Below are 17,231 nucleotides of genomic sequence, written 5' to 3'. Positions count from 1 at the left end.
ATTCTAAATCATTAAAGAAAATAATACAATAATAAACTTACACATAAATTATGTGATTAACATTATACAATCTTATTTATTGCAACAACTTAAACTGTTATGGCACTTTGAATTGCACAAGAGTCCCTTGCTTTTACAACTGCATTTATTTGTGGAACACTTTTTTTGCAATGACAGCGTGTACAGCCTTGCCCTCCACTTTTCGAATTAGCTGCAGCTGCTTCTCTTAGCGATATTTCTTGAGAAGAAATCTCATATATGGAAAGTAACTTTTCTTTACAAATTACGAACTGATTACGTTATTACGTGATTACGAACTGATCTGTTAATGGTGTCTTTTATTCAGATATCGCCGATGCCTTACCAACGACCCCTCTCATCCTCCGCCACTCGACCTGACAAACTAATCCCCACCTCACGGGATCAAAAGAACAAAAATGCAATCCAGTCACAAAGTGAGCAGTTTCCACCAAACCGTTGTCGGAAAAAGAGATACGACCGTGTCCTACCTCCAGCTATCCACAAAATATTTGGCGATAGACTGTCGCCTCTCTGTCGACATTGGCTTCTCGGGTATCGTTTCGACCTCCACCAAAGCTTATCTGTGCTTGTCGACATACACCGGCGATTGTTCGAATGTATAATAATATAACCAAATATTCAGACTTTCACCTACTTATTTTGTATGTGTCAACATTCACTGGAGAATATTGACATTCTCTAATTTCGGTCTTTCACAGTAACATATACATTCAGACAGCTTATGCAACTGGAAAAATAAAGGAACTATTCCAGAAAAGTAATAAAAACTTCTACATCAACATCTACTGAAACATAATTACTATATTATAAAATAATGAACTTAATTACCTCTTTATTTGTCAAAAACTGCATAAAAATCTCTTCTGAAACAATTGTGTTTGAAGGATTAGGACCTGGAGGATCATCTGCAGCCAAACCAAATTTTTTCCATAGCTATTAAAAAAAAAACCAAGAAAACTTATTAAAAACATTATAAATACAATTATTCTCTCTCTCACACACACACACACACACAAAATTTATATATAATTATATAAAATTATTTTGACAATTTCTTTAAAAAGTTTTATCTTATCATTTGCATATTCTTTTACTTAGGTTTACTTAGTACTTCACTAATTAAGGTGCCTGGCTTTGTTCAGGAAAATTATATGTATGTTGTAGGTGAACTGGAAAATCTGGCTCATGTAAAGAGTGCCATTATTTTACAATGAGTCTAGGAAAATTACAATTGGAAAATCATTTTCTATTTGTTATTCGGTCTGACATTAGGCATTTTGCAATCAGCCCACAGAGCTTTAAGCATTTAAGAAAGTGAATTTTAGTTTGTTCAATTAGCCTGATGATGTAATGTGACTTTTCTGCAGCACTAGTATAATATCCCTTTCCCCATTTTGTGTTAGTACAAATTGGTCATGTCTTCAACACTTCTTGAAAACATGGCTTTGCCCAGATTTGATAAACGTTGCAGTTGCTTTTTTTTAGTTAGCATTTAGTAGAATTTAAGTAATTACATCTCATTTTGTGTGTGTGTCATATTTGATGAGACTATGTCTCGTCTCTAAAATCATGCTGCTATCAATGGCTGCACACCTTAGAGGAATGAAAGAGTACATGTCAGGAGTTGCAATTTGGCACAGAGTATTTGGTGCCCAAATCATGCACACATAAAATAAACTAGACTTTAGGTAGTCAGGGGACCGAGAACAAGATCAAAATAAAATACAAAATGCTGAGAATGTTTCTACAAACAGGCAGTAAGTGTGAGATTTGTGCATGTGTTGCTCGCACTCTCCGAGACCTATGTCTCGGAGAGTGCGAGCAACACATGCACAAATCTCATCTCAAGAATTGCTTCGCTGTTTTACTTGTTGTATTTAGAGTGACTTAGAAATAGATGGATATAGAAATTACATTTGTTGGAGAAGAAAATATGCAAGATAATGATACTATAAATGGCTCTGAAGAAGATATATGTTGTATGACATTGAAATTTAACCTATTCGATGTTGAATATTTTCTCCGTCACGTGTCGCTCCACATTGAATATTTTTCGATGTTAAGCCTAACGCAATCACACGTTTTAGAAAAATAATAATTGTGGCTATTGTATTATTCCGAATTACTTTATATTTCTTACACACAAAATAGACATATTAGGGAATGTAAAAAACAAAAAATTTTATTTTAAAAATTAATTTTAGTGTGATATAGCTCAAAACAAGGTACAACACACAGTGGAACATTACATTGTACACATTGATAATGTGATTCTGCACATTTTTTTGTTAGCCGAACATACTTTACATACTCTGGATGGATGCTTTTTTTTCCTCTGTAGGTGGTATGAAACTAGGAAAATGCCGTTCGTATAAATGTAACGGATTTTCATGTGATGGTCGACTGCGGTGGGCTAGATGTCTGCTTGTGTGATACTTCTCTATCACTTCTCTGATAACAGACATACAAAAATCTAGAAATGATATTTGTTTTTTTTTGTATGTTTTTGATATAAAATACAAGCATTATGCAATGTAATATCCATCATATTAAAAACACTTTTTTGTACCATTTTACCATTTTTCTCATGCAATTGTGTATTACTCCATCACAGAGATCGATACCACCTGTATTGTAATTATAATCCAAAATACAATTTGGTTTCCTTATTACTTTTCCAGATCTGTCATGTTTACCTGAATCACAGAATTCGTTGTCACTCATCATACTTAGAATTGCCACATCCCTTTTGTCTTTCCAGCAGAACACAGACAATTCATCTTTCTGACAGGTGATAATTCCCCTTCTTTCAATTTACGATCAGGAAAATTACATGACATTCCAATCTGATTTTTATTTACTGTTCCACATACATAAGTTTTTGTCTAGAAGCATTTTCGCTAAGGTTGATGAGGTGAAAAGCCTATCTAAAAACACCTTGTGATATTTACTGAACAACGGTTCTAATAAGATTAGCACAATCTTCTCTCCTTGCCTACCTTCAAAATTTCCGTATTCAGTAGTAGCTCTGGTATAAACTATAAAGTCCCAAACATATCTTGTTTGTGACTCACAAATTTAGAAGCTTTTCACTCCAAAATGAGCACGCTTGTTCGGTATGTATTGCCTAAATCCCAATCTCCCTTTCCATAGCATAAGACTTTTGTCCACACAGATATTTTCCTCTGGGAGATATGCATTTTTGAACTTGTGGAGTAAATGATCGATAACACTGCATAATTTATGCAGTCAATCATCACCACCTGAATCTTGATTATTGTCCGTAAAATGCAGACAGGACAATAAAAGTTGAAAGCTGTTGCTTGACATCACACTTGAAAAAAAAGGGTGTCGAAAAAAGATCTCCGATTGTAAAATACACACTTAGGCACTGTTTTCTAATTATACTTGTGACCATTATAAGTCCTAGAAATTCTCTAATTTCTGGATTTGTCGTTGGTTTCCAGTTTTTTATCCGACTATTCTCTCGTAAATCATCACAGTTTAGCAAACTACCACCATACCGGTTTGTTTCTGAAACAATCTCGTTGACGAGTTCATCATCAAAGAATATACTGAAACAGTCGAACGGTGTAGCATCACTCCGTAGATTACATGGTATTCCTGATGGTCCTGTAAAACTGTTCACTTGAGGATGTCTGAAATTTGTACAAAACCATCCGTCATCACTACTAAATTGCGGACATTTAGCAGTATTACTTCAAGTACTGCCACATGATCTGCCTCTATATCCACTCGTAGATGGTAAATCAGGATCAAAATCACCACTGTCATCACTTACATTTTGATCTGGTATGTAATCATCGTTGCTGTCTGAAAATTCAGATTCATCAGAACCTAAATTGAATAAATATTCCATAACTTCTGACTTATTTAGAGCACTGTGTTGACTACTTCCTGCCATGCTGAAAAACAGAAACAAAATGGTCTAATTTTCTTTGTGATTTCTAACAAAGAACTATTCCTAGAATTTTGATAATCTGCTGAGCAAAAACTAGATAACATAATGGTTTTTCTGATATGAGTCACTTATTTCAAAACAGCATACAAGTAGCAACATCTGATGTTTAAAAAACGTTCTGATGTAAACACGAAAATGTTCAAGATTGCCCATGCAGGTCAACATGAATATTTTCAGGAACAACGTACAACAGGTTAATGGAAAAAAAATGAAAGAATACAGTAGTAATTAAAAAACCTTGAACAACTTCACGTGTAAACAAAGTGGTCTGTGAAATTTTAGATTCAAAAATCCCTGACAAGAAGAAAACTAGCAAGCAGTATGGACTAATTAGGAAATACGATACAATGGAGGTAAGGGAAAAGTGAGTTTTAATTAAGAAAAGAAAAAACATCGATGATCCTGTTGTGGTAATCCTTCCTATTGAAGAATATGCTGATATATTACTTCAATATCATCACTCAATGGGTCATGGAGGACATGATAAAATGTCATTTGATCTGAAAAATAAGTTATACATTCCAAGATTGAGGTATCTGTATTGCTATGTAAAATGAACAATTCAAAGAAGTCTCAACATCACAAAAACATTGTCATATGACCAATCACTATGAAGAATTTCAATCTATGGGCCAAAGTTTATTTGACTGATTTTAAATCTACTTCCTATAGATACTACAATAGTTAATGAACTATCAAGATTATGCAACATAATTGTGATCTTTGTCCTTTAAAAACAAAACGTGCAGCAGAAGTTGTACTGAAACTGCTAAAATATTTTTAGACTTTGCTGCTATCCAGATTAAATGTTTTTCATTGTTGAATATTATACTTTCATATGTCACTTGAATCATGGAGTTCTTTAGCAAATTTCAAACTGGTCTTGTGTTTCTTGGCCAATTATAGTGTGTATTTCTTCTTGCAATAATTAAGTTAGCCATGAAAGAATTTAATAATATCCTTGCTACTTTTTCTTTCTATTTTGCTTCATTAAAAATTCTTCAAATATTTTACGCAGTCAACTTTGGTCTCTTTCTATTCTTGTAATAGTTTTATAACCACTTTTCTGAAAACTACACTTATCACAGACCACTGTACTACTACTACTCAAAGTTTTAAAAATGCAGTATAATTTTAATTTTTAAATGTTTATGATCATTTTAAAAGACTGTCTTCAGGATAGAAGGAAACAAATTTCAATTTAAAAAAAGAATGAAAGCTAGAATGTCCTCTGGTGTAAGTTTTCTTCTGTCCTGAAGAATGTCATTTAAGTTGATCAAAAACTGAAAATTAAAATTATACTACATTTTTAAAGGTTTGAGTAATTGAGTTTATAACCTAGAGGATCGTGTAAAAAGTCAGCAATAACTGTTTTACTGCACTTAATCTTTCTAGCAATGATTCTTTTGCTGTCACTTTGCTTGTAATAAGCCAATATAAGTTCCTTTTCCAGTTGTTCAATTTTCTTGCACTACAAAAGATTGTCAAGCTTAACATAAATGGTTATAACATAAGTCATAACTATTTCTATGAAATAACTTTTCATATCTTTGTGTTAATAATCTCCCTGATGATTTTTTTAATTTGTGCTTTGCTACTTATTACAATCTGCAAATTGGTGTCAACTGACTTATGCCTGTCAAACTGTACATAAAGTCCTGTCTCATTTATAGCTTTAAATATTTGCATACAATTATTCATTTCTTCATTTTATTACATTATCTATCTGTTTGGATTTAAATATTCAAACAATCTGAACAAATCTTCAGTAAGTCAAAAATTTTGATATTGTCTCAATCTTATTTTCGTTACTGTGTGTAATAAACAAATCAAAATAATTAAAAATATATTTAAATATATTTGGCCACCTACAAGAATTAAGGATATACTACTAAGTGATTTCATCCAAAAGACCTTCACAGACACAAAATTTCTCTATTGTGAGTAGTGCACACACATTTCAATTTTCCTCTGACTGTTAGAAGTATGTAATTTAGATGTGCTTAAGTAACAGCTTCACATCTAAATTAGCTTCACAGCAAACATGCTAATAATATCAAAAACAATTCAACAATTATATCAAATTTAAATTTATCTAATCCACAATAGTGTTTTTTTTTTTTTATTGTTCTATCAGAACTCCATCCACTATGGGGCTTCACCACAGATTATTCTGTGGGTAGCCGTATCAAAATCAGATTATATGTGCAGTCGATTCAAATGACATTTAATTACAAATACAAATAAATATTCATTAAAAATATTTTAAAAGTGACCTCAAATCAGAAATTTTTACAAAACTGAATAACCAAATAACTTAGAAAGTTGTTTTAATATAATAAAAAGATAATTTATTTGCTAACTAAATTAATTAGAAAATAATAATTTCACCTTTCTTCTTGCAACTGTCTTTGACACTTTCTTGCATTCAATTTTGTAGTAACGAACAACCTATATAAAAAGGCATGTGTAAAATATCTTTTAAAACATAAATTCAATACAGTCAATAACAAGCCCAATTATATTAATTCAGATAACTAATTGGATTTGTTATGCTATATTTAGGCCATTATTAAATCAATTTAACTAAATAATTTGGCCTAAAGTTAGGCAGCTAGTCTACTTACTTTTATTCATTGGACACACTAACACTAAAAACTGACAATATCCAAATAATGCTAATTATAATTAGTAGTATTCAATTTCTGCTGAAATAACTAATGTTACACTATCCTCAAACTCAATTACAGTAATGACGTTGTCAGAACTCCATATGCCACATCCAATGCTGTTTGTGACAACCATGGGAAGTAAGGTAAAGAGATTTCCTATGGTAAACTTCATTATCATCCAGATTGAAGTCACTTCAAAGACTTATGGGTTTAGCCAGTCAAAAACATTATGTCTTTATATATGTGCTTCAACACATTTTCAGTAAATAAAATATTTTACTGCCTAAATTTGTTGAATTAACAGAATATTTATAAAATATATAATTTTACTGAATTCATTGGGATACTATAAGAAATAATTACTAATTTAAGCCAGTTTAATAATTTCTTTGCTTTAACACTGTAACTAATGATATACTTAGAAGCTTTTAATTACAACTATTTTAAGTTTTGTTTATTCATTATTGTTGACTGGAAACTCAAATAATTAAACAATAAAATTCACAAGCAGAATTATTTTTAAAATATATTTAGAAAATAAATAATAAACTGATTTTTTTTTTTACATGTATTTCTATACAGTAATACCTCGACTTACGCAAACCTGGAGTTACGCGATTTTCAAATCTCGTTGATTCGTCTTTTGCTTGAGCGCCATGCAACCCTTGATTACTCACTCCCCCCACACTATGTTCAGCTTACATGTTCGGATGTGTCGCGCGGAATCGACACATAGCTACAATTTATTTTGTGTTATTTATTTCTGTGTTTGTTACATCTATGGAGACTCGAGAGACTCTACTATGTCATCCAAACGAAGTAGAACTAATTCTTCTGCATCAAACAAGAAAAGAAAAACTTTATCTTTGGAATGTAAAGTTAACATTGGGTATGTTCGTAAAGTCAAACGAGTTAAACGAGAATGACGTCATCATTATTCCTATTTCATTAAACTTTTTGAACGATTCGTTACTAACGCGTTTAACTCGTTTGACTTTACGAACGTACCCATTATTAAAGACTTTGATACAAAAACGAAAATTTGTGAATTGGCAAAGAAGTTTGATCTACCGGAATTGTTGGTCAGAACAATTATAAAAGGCAAAGAAAAAATTCTCGAAGCTGTGAAAAATGCTCAATCTTTAAATTCAAGCATCATTCGCAAGTGTCACAGTATTATCGCTGAGATGGAAACAATGTTAAAATTATGGCATAATAATCAAGTAAATGTGAAAAATTGTAAAATAATATAGGCCTAATTTGTATTATCTAAGATTTTATTAAACATATTTTTCTAAATTATTGTTTTCTTTAGTCTCTGGCCCCAATTAAAAATTATTTGTATGTATTTATATGCAAAATTATACCCTGACTTACACGGTTACCGCTTGGTCCACCTATCGCGTAAGTTCGGGGTATTACTGTATTTAGTTACTTCTATCCTAAAGCATACCAAATTATCAGTATATGAATGTTTCATTGTGTTATTTACTATTTTGATAGATATATAAATTAAGAGATAGTGTACCAATCATTTACAACAATTCCTAATTTCTATAAAGCATGTTAATTTGTATGAAAACAAGAAACCAAAATTAAAGATAAGTTATATTAATCATTTGTGGAAAATAAATTCAGCATAACATGTTTATGTAATCAACATATGTTGTTTTAATAATTTATAAACAGTACAATTATTATTTCAATGAATTTATTCATTATACAAGAAAAACTCTGTACAATTAGCAATATAAAACTATCAGTTAAACAATGTCATGGTACACCTTCCAATTTCTACATAATTGATATAAATATATTTATTATGTTAGTGTTATGCTTTTCCCACAGTTCCTTAATCATCCATCCCAATCAAAAGATGAGATACAATCTCAAAAAGTTTATCTTATCATACTACTTGGAATTACTGTATTTATTTTCAAGTGTATTTTTAACCTTAAAAATACGAATATATGTGTGAACCGCTGGGGAGGTCATAGATCTCCCATTCACGTGTCAAGATGGCTATTACTACTACTGGTCCCGGGATTTGGGACTCTCAAATGTCAGGCGAGTGGAGGGAGAGAATTTGGGGTTGACGATAAGGTGAAGGGCGTTTACGAGTCAAGGAGTCTACCATTTAATGGGTAAAAACAAGAATTTATTAAAATAGACAAAAAGACTACACAAATTTCATTCTTAAACAGTCTAACAGCTCGAGAGAGAGCTTACACGCATTTTCCATACCTCTTTGTAGGGTTCCTAGTTGAGTAAGTCCATGTAGGCACTTAAATGTCTAATAAAAGGTGGTTTTAACCCAAACAAGCACAAATATAAAAGTTTGCAACTTTGGCGATGATCGGATCTCGATGATCATAAATCAGAATGTCGGCGGGTTTGGAGAATCCGCGCGATGTCATCAGTCTGGTGTTCGTTAAGAGACTCCCCCAAGAGGGTGTAAGAACTGTCTTTTATAGCTTTTTGTGGGGAATTTCCACCACGTGATCAGATGTTCATGAGCTAAGGGTTATAGGTGTCCCAGGGACCTAAAACAAGTGACGAAAGTTGGATGCTAACTATAAACTTTTGTGCAAGACGAGCTGCAAGTTATGTAGAGAAGAATAGATGTTGATAGTTATGATAGGAAGGTTTACACATTCCTGGCTAAGATCGTTTTTTTCTTCTAATTCGTTACATAAACGAAAGTGAATTAATTAAAATTTTTAGTTAATAAAAAAGCGGGATTTTTGTTAATAAAATTCCAGATCTCACATTCATTTTATATATAAATTACTTACCTTAATCTTTTTTCCTTCATTATTAACTTTATATTCAGTAACTATTTTTGTATCTCCAATTATTTCTTCTCCAGCTGGTGGAAGTGCAGCTAGAAATTAAATAATTTAAATTATTAAAATCAAAATTTGTATTCCTGAATTATAAATCTTCTTATAACTATATTTATTGCTACTGTATATCATTATAAAAATTAAGCATGTTATGAACATATTAAGATAACACTGCCATTATTTGTTAACACAAAAAATAACTCTGAAATCAACTTAAATTACTAAATAATTCAGTACAGTTTAAGGAATAACATTGCACATTTAGCTAACTATAACATTAAACAATTTAAAAGTTTTCTATCCACCATTCTCAAGAATCAAATTTATTTGAAATATTTTAATAAAATAGTTGATTAATGTTATTAATATTTGAGAACTAACTGATTAGTTGTTGAAGTGATACATCAACATATTAAAGGCTATACAGTTGCCAATATGTTTTCTAAGAATGATGAAACTGTAATCCATCAAAGAGAGAAAAAATTCTTATAAAAAAGAAATTAGAATTTTGTTGTAAAAAAATTTTTTTAAAACAAAATTTTTCATTTGCTTCAGATATGACAAAAACAATGAATGAAAATTATAATTTAATATTTTTTATACTGTGTATAAAATACATAAATATAATTAGGCTTATATATAACTTATTAAAAAAAAATTACACCTTTAAACTCCAGCAATGAAACCAGTTTCACTTTTAATTACTATAATTTCCTGCAAATAACCTGCAGATTATCTATCTGACTTTTAAAGTCAATTTGAAAAGAAGTGTGAGTTATCTGTCAATTTTAAATACTAATTCTGTTGTTATCGAGATTGAACTAACATACTGTAACTTCTAGATATAGATAACAGTTTTATGATGTTTCATCAAAATTTTTAAAGTTTTGTTAATTAAGAAGTTTTCTTAATTAACGAAAAAAGTTTTCTTGTAAAAAAGTTTTACATTTTTCAACATTAAAAAAAAAAAATAAATAAATAACTGAGACAGCTATATAAAACATTTGTGATCTGTTGTCATTCCTTATTTTGAGATGTTCTTCTGTTTATGATTCATAGAACATAGAACTTAAAGGATAGTAGATATGGCTGAATGAGGGAATAAAAAAAAAACCTCAAAATGCATCCAAAATTCATAAGATCCAATAAATTATCACAACAAAGTGCCTATATTGGTAATCAGGTATACAATATATGGCAATGAAACAGTGTCAGATCGTTGGAAGTAAGAGGAATTCAATGGCATATAAATGAACTTGACAACATAGAGTCAGCAGTTAATTGATGCAGCATAACAGAAGTTAGACTAATGATCAAAACATCAAGCATACTACTGTCACTAGTAATCAATATTGCCAAGTTGATGGAGTCCCATTAAAGTTAAGCAACTGTGGAAAATTTAGAGGAAGGTACAGTATCTTTCATGAAAAATTTTGGGGTACTGATTTTCACATTTACACAGCATTTTCTTAAAAGATGATGTGCCTTTTTGAACTGCCTAAGATGACAACCTAAAAATCTTTAGTATTGTGTCCAACTTGAACATTCCAGCTTGGCAACAATATTGTTCAAGCCTGGGCAAGTTTGAGTGTTTAAGCTCAAGCTTGATATCATACCATATTTAAAGGAAACTTGAGTTTGAACTAGTGGGAAGCTTGTATGGCTTGGCAACAGTGCTGGTAGTACTCAAGAGTCCACTAGAGTCAGCTTACTGGATGTATCAAACTAGGAAAGGCCAGATTAATAAGACTGTACTGTATATAGTTTTCAGCTGTTTGTCTCAAAATACTATCTTATGTAATGTCAAAATGTCAAAATATCAAGTTTTTAAAAATTTCATTTTATAATTATAATGAGTATTTTCATATAATTAGAAGCAAAAATGTCTAATAAATGAACAAGTTTCAGATGTTAACATACTCAACATTTTCATTTTTGATGCTTTTCTAATTCACATTTCTCAATCTCATAACAAATGCATTTATCACTAGATGCATAATGATGCAACATCCAGTGATAAATATACAGGCATGTCAGTGTCAATATTTATTATATTGAGTTATATTAGATTTATTTATAAATGAATAAAGTTTACATTAACAGTAAAATGACTGGATTTGATTTTTAAATATCCAAATTCCAAGTCATAGAAATCAATTTCATTGATGTAAGATATGGAAGGTAAAAAGGGTTTAAACAACATTCATTTCAAGGAAAAATTGAATTTATTATCTTGCTAAGTCATTAAAATTTTCATTTCCTCCAAATGATCCAATTGATTAACATATTATTAAGTTTGATAACATTAACAATATTATCAATAGATAAAATTTTCTCTCCCAGTGTATGAACCAGATGTTCATACACTGGGAGAGAAAATTTTCCAGATGATAATCTCTGTAATACTGTAGTTCTCATCATTTATCTTCTGTTTATAAAATCTGTTTTGAAAACAAAAGTACAAACACTGGATAACATGCACTAAACCTTATAAATAAAAAAAATATTTCAATTGGAATCCCCAATTCTGCTAAAATTATTGAAAATAATAGGTTAAGCCTCTTTCTGATAAAAGATAAAAAAAGTCAAGGAAATAATATTTCCTTAACTCTTTTAATGAAGTCAAAGATATAAATATTATTTATATCTTTGACTTCATGTGTATTATTATTTATATCTTTGACTTCATTTCAAAAAACAAGGAACATTGTTTACTGGAAAAACTAAAGACATTATAAAACAAAAAATAGTAGTCATATTTTTTAAATATTAAAATAATTTTTTATGAATAATTTTGAAAATAACTTCTTTTTATTTATATTAATATGTAGAAAATAGCATATGCAATTGCCTTCAATTCAGTATTGTCTATAAATTTGTCTGCTCCTATGCCATTACATTTATTTATAACAAAGTTAAGATATACTGATTAATCATTTGCTAATTGTTTATCACAATAATTGGTTCCTGCACCAATTAATTGGTCAAATGACAATTTTAATTCTACAACAATCACAGTAATCAGTAAATAATTATCCATTGAAAAAATATCATTACTTTTTAAATTTAAAATTAATAAATTAACATTAAAAGAAAAGAATGATGTTAAAAAAACAATAACTATTACCAATAATTCAGAAATCAGACAATAGTAAAAAAACATAAACATTTCTCCATTTTTGGCACTAGCCCATTCCTCTTTGATTTGTAAATGTTCCTGCCAGTAGTGAAAAGCCATTCATTGGCTACTGAGATATGTAGCACAGAAAGGTTCTGGGAAAGAGAATTTAATCCAGAAAACATTTTACCATTTTTATGCCACCACAAAAGAGTTTTCTGCATTTTTTTGGACAAACTCAGGTAACAGCAAATGTGTGCTGCAGCCCTTTTCAATATTTCTGTTTATATCTGGGAACTGGGAACAGAATGAAGTAGGATAGCTCAGTGTAAGAGTCTTTTATTGAAATCATTATTTTCCAAATCAAAGGACTGTTCTCCAAATCCCAGATCTGAAGCAATTTCATAAAAACATTCCCAAATATTGGTTATGAACGTAGTGACAGAATTACTGAAATTAGAGATAACAGTTTTTCCTGTATAACAATTGGTGTTAAAAAATGCTACTGCATAAGCTTCCTTAAAACCATCTCATGAATAATCCTTTTTTCAAAATAACCTCTTTTTAGTTTCTTCCAAAAAGAATTTTATTTTGTACGTAAGACCAAAAATGTTGCAACAACATGATTTCAATTAGATTTTCATTCACAATAATAACAGTTCACCAAATCATTTAAATTATTTGAAGACCAAGTTTGTCCAATTTGGGAACACCATTTATTAGTTTGTGACAATAGACAATACATTCCTGGCGACCAACCTTCCTTTCTAGGCTACTAGCCGCCAAAAAACTAAAAAAGTCCTTTTAAAAACACAAAAATTTCCAATTAAAAATTACTTGCTAATATTTGAACACCACTGATAGAGTCACTATCTTTCACTTTTGAGAGAAACAGCTACAGTGCTTCCAGAATTGGCAACACCAATGGAATTATTGTAACAGATTATCCTTGTGACTTCTTCAAATGATCTCAGAAGAATTGTTAATGTAAGAAAGTTAAAATTATCAACAGCATATGTAGTCAATGGATAACAATGTTCTGCAATTCTTTCTAACATGTAAAATGTGTTATTCTGTCTTGTTCAGATGTCCTGGTGTAATCTGTGATTGGGACTTGTTAAGACTTGTATGAAGATCATGAAATGTATGTTGGGCTGAAGGAGAATGATTAAAATTTATTGTCATTTTATGGTATCAGCTAGTATCCTTAAAATAGCTCTTTGAAACAAAATTGCATCACCATTGCAGAGTTGAAGAGTATGGACCTAGTATGACAAATTAGAAAATCTGTTAAATTTGGAAATAGTTTTGTTGCAAATATCAGCAATCCAAATGCCCCTGATAAACAAAATAGAATAGACTTGTTCCCTCTAAACATTTTCTGAAACTAGACAAAAATTCAATGGTATATGTATGGTATAATGATTTTTGCAAAGTACTTCCTTGATGGCACTGTATACTTTGGATGCACACCAGAAACCTTTCTTTTCTACAAATGAAAATGGTTGTATAAGGATTGATCAAATGAAACCTGTTTGTGCCATGTCACTTGGTCTGGTGCAAGAGAAGGGGAATGACATCATATGTGGCATGATAAGCATACATCAATGAATAAGCAGGAAAAAGTTAAGTCATCTCACACATTTTGTTTTTGACAGAGTAATGAAAATATGACCAAGTTATTTGGAATCTGTCCAAATGGTGCCACCACTTTGAACCAACTATTAATTTAAATGTGTGAGCATGCAATGGAAACACCCTGGCTCACCAACACAAAAAATTCAAGCCACAGGTCATCATAACCTTCCAGGCAACAATCCACCTGGAAGGTTATAACAACTGCATTTTTTGACATTGTGGGGTCTTTGCTGGTGCATTTTAAAGATCCTCATGTGAGCATTAATGCCAGCTGCTACAATGCAACATTGGACAAGCTGCATAAAGCCTTAAAGAATAAGTGACTAGGCTTGCTATCACATGATATGATTTTGTTGCATGACAATGCTTGACCACATGTTGTGAACACTGTACAGGATGATTTAGTACGAAAAAGGTTGGGAGGTTCTGCATAACCCTTCCTATAGCCTCAATCTGTCATTGTTTGACTTTCATTTCTTCAGACCTTTAAAAAAGTTCTAAAGGGACATTGCTCTAACTCTGATATGGAAGTCAAAGAAGCAGTCACCCAATGGTTCAAAAACCAACCAACATTGTTTTTCATGGATGGCATCCATTGTTTCCTCAAGCAGTGGGAAGTACATCTAAATGCCTACAGTGACTTTTTTAACGAACAAGTCTATTCCAGCTTCCTCATATATTGCTTTGTTTAATTATGTCATACCAACAAATATATGTTTTGTTTGCCTTAATAAATTTACTCAAACAGATTTCATTTGATCAATACTTGTAAGTATACTGCCATTATTTCTATGTGACAGTGAATGTGCACTGCCATTAGATTATTTATGTCCCAGAGCAGCATTCTTTCCACGAATTTTAGTATGATGGGTTGAATCAAGGGCATTCTGTATCTGTAGTTTGTGTGGGGTTTGCAGTCTGTTCAGCTGATTGACTTGGGCCATTTTTATCTTACTCTATTACTGATGCTTTTGCAATTTGAATTTTCAGAGGAAACAAAGCTCTCTTTGTACTGAAGAAAGTGTGTTCCTTTTAGATCAAGGGTTGGTAAACTTTTTGATCATCGACCTCCTACAAGTTTTCAAAACTTCACATCGACCCCCACCAAAAAGTTTGTGTTACAAGCAAAACAAAGTACTTACTATTTTAATACATTTCTTTTAATTTTGCAATTTTTTTTCATTTATTGTACATTTGTTAATAATTTTTGTAACTGACAATCAGTGAGACAGATAAACTTGATCCTTAGCTTAAGTTTGATAATTGACTCCCCCAATAATGTTATATCAATGTGAATGTGTCTCTTTAATCCGATCAATTCAGTTCGGTAGACTATCATATACAGCTTTCAGGTTAGGTACTTCTTTTATTGGTTTGACAAATGCATTTTGGACTTATTTGTATTTTAAGTCCCTCTTCAGTTCAAATCTACAAATTATTTAAACATTTTTATATACAATTACTTAAAAACAAAAAGGTTATATACAATTAGTGAGATGACAAACTCTTCGCGTGTAGATTATATTTACTGACATAAAACTATTGTATTAAAAATTGTTACATTTATACGTTACCTAAGGTTCTGNAGATATTTTGTATACCTTAGAAATAATTAATTCTATCCCGGGAAACAGTTCACTTTTATCCCGGGATCCCGGGACAAGCAAAAGACCGGGAAATGAGAAACCCTAATCACAACCATTCATTCCTTCCCCTTCCAGCACATTGTCTGGCAGGTAAGACATGGACAAGATCTTACAGCTAATTATATACATTCTAAACTACCACTTGCTACACCAACACTATTACTACTTCCAATGCATACTAATATTTGTGTGTGATGTTAGTCTTACTTAAAAACAATAAGTTTGGGATTAATTTTCTTCAGAACTAAAAATTATAACTAAGTGATGCAAGAAAACAATAAATTGTTGCAGATTTAATTTCCATTGTTTAAATAAGATTTCTTCAAAAACTCTAGAAATTAGATTTACTTTCAAAGTTTAAATTCAGCCAATTGCTGTCATCAGATTTAACATTTAACATTTTATGAGAAAGCATATATTCTAAAGTCTTTTAACATTATTAATAATCTTTATTTTCAATCATCATAATTTTTGATATTACACTGACAGCTTCACAATTTTNTTGAATTAACAGAATATTTATAAAATATATAATTTTACTGAATTCATTGGGATACTATAAGAAATAATTACTAATTTAAGCCAGTTTAATAATTTCTTTGCTTTAACACTGTAACTAATGATATACTTAGAAGCTTTTAATTACAACTATTTTAAGTTTTGTTTATTCATTATTGTTGACTGGAAACTCAAATAATTAAACAATAAAATTCACAAGCAGAATTATTTTTAAAATATATTTAGAAAATAAATAATAAACTGATTTTTTTTTTTACATGTATTTCTATACAGTAATACCTCGACTTACGCAAACCTGGAGTTACGCGATTTTCAAATCTCGTTGATTCGTCTTTTGCTTGAGCGCCATGCAACCCTTGATTACTCACTCCCCCCACACTATGTTCAGCTTACATGTTCGGATGTGTCGCGCGGAATCGACACATAGCTACAATTTATTTTGTGTTATTTATTTCTGTGTTTGTTACATCTATGGAGACTCGAGAGACTCTACTATGTCATCCAAACGAAGTAGAACTAATTCTTCTGCATCAAACAAGAAAAGAAAAACTTTATCTTTGGAATGTAAAGTTAACATTGGGTACATTCGTAAAGTCAAACGAGTTAAACGAGAATGACGTCATCATTATTCCTATTTCATTAAACTTTTTGAACGATTCGTTACTAACGCGTTTAACTCGTTTGACTTTACGAACGTACCCATTATTAAAGACTTTGATACAAAAACGAAAATTTGTGAATTGGCAAAGAAGTTTGATCTACCGGAAT

General features: G+C 30.9%; 1 protein-coding gene across 1 annotated transcript in view; it reads right to left on the bottom strand.

Moving 5' to 3' along the window:
* Window positions 1-17,231, bottom strand: part of LOC111618360 (eukaryotic translation initiation factor 3 subunit G-like) — a 44,691-nt gene that overhangs the window by 12,769 nt on the left and 14,691 nt on the right. Inside the window, exons 3-5 of the mRNA XM_023359869.1 lie at window positions 9,492-9,580; window positions 6,416-6,475; window positions 871-975 (exon numbers count right to left, since the gene is read on the bottom strand). Of these exons, the coding sequence (XP_023215637.1) occupies window positions 871-975; window positions 6,416-6,475; window positions 9,492-9,580 (254 nt within the window). The remainder of the gene's footprint in view (window positions 1-870; window positions 976-6,415; window positions 6,476-9,491; window positions 9,581-17,231) is intronic.

This window comes from Centruroides sculpturatus, unplaced genomic scaffold, assembly GCF_000671375.1.
Source record: "Centruroides sculpturatus isolate CEXI.00-Female unplaced genomic scaffold, Cexi_2.0 scaffold189, whole genome shotgun sequence".
In the NCBI taxonomy this organism is placed as follows: Eukaryota; Metazoa; Arthropoda; class Arachnida; order Scorpiones; family Buthidae; genus Centruroides; species Centruroides sculpturatus.
Note: the sequence above shows the minus strand (reverse complement) of the source record. Positions and strands in the feature narration are given on the sequence as shown.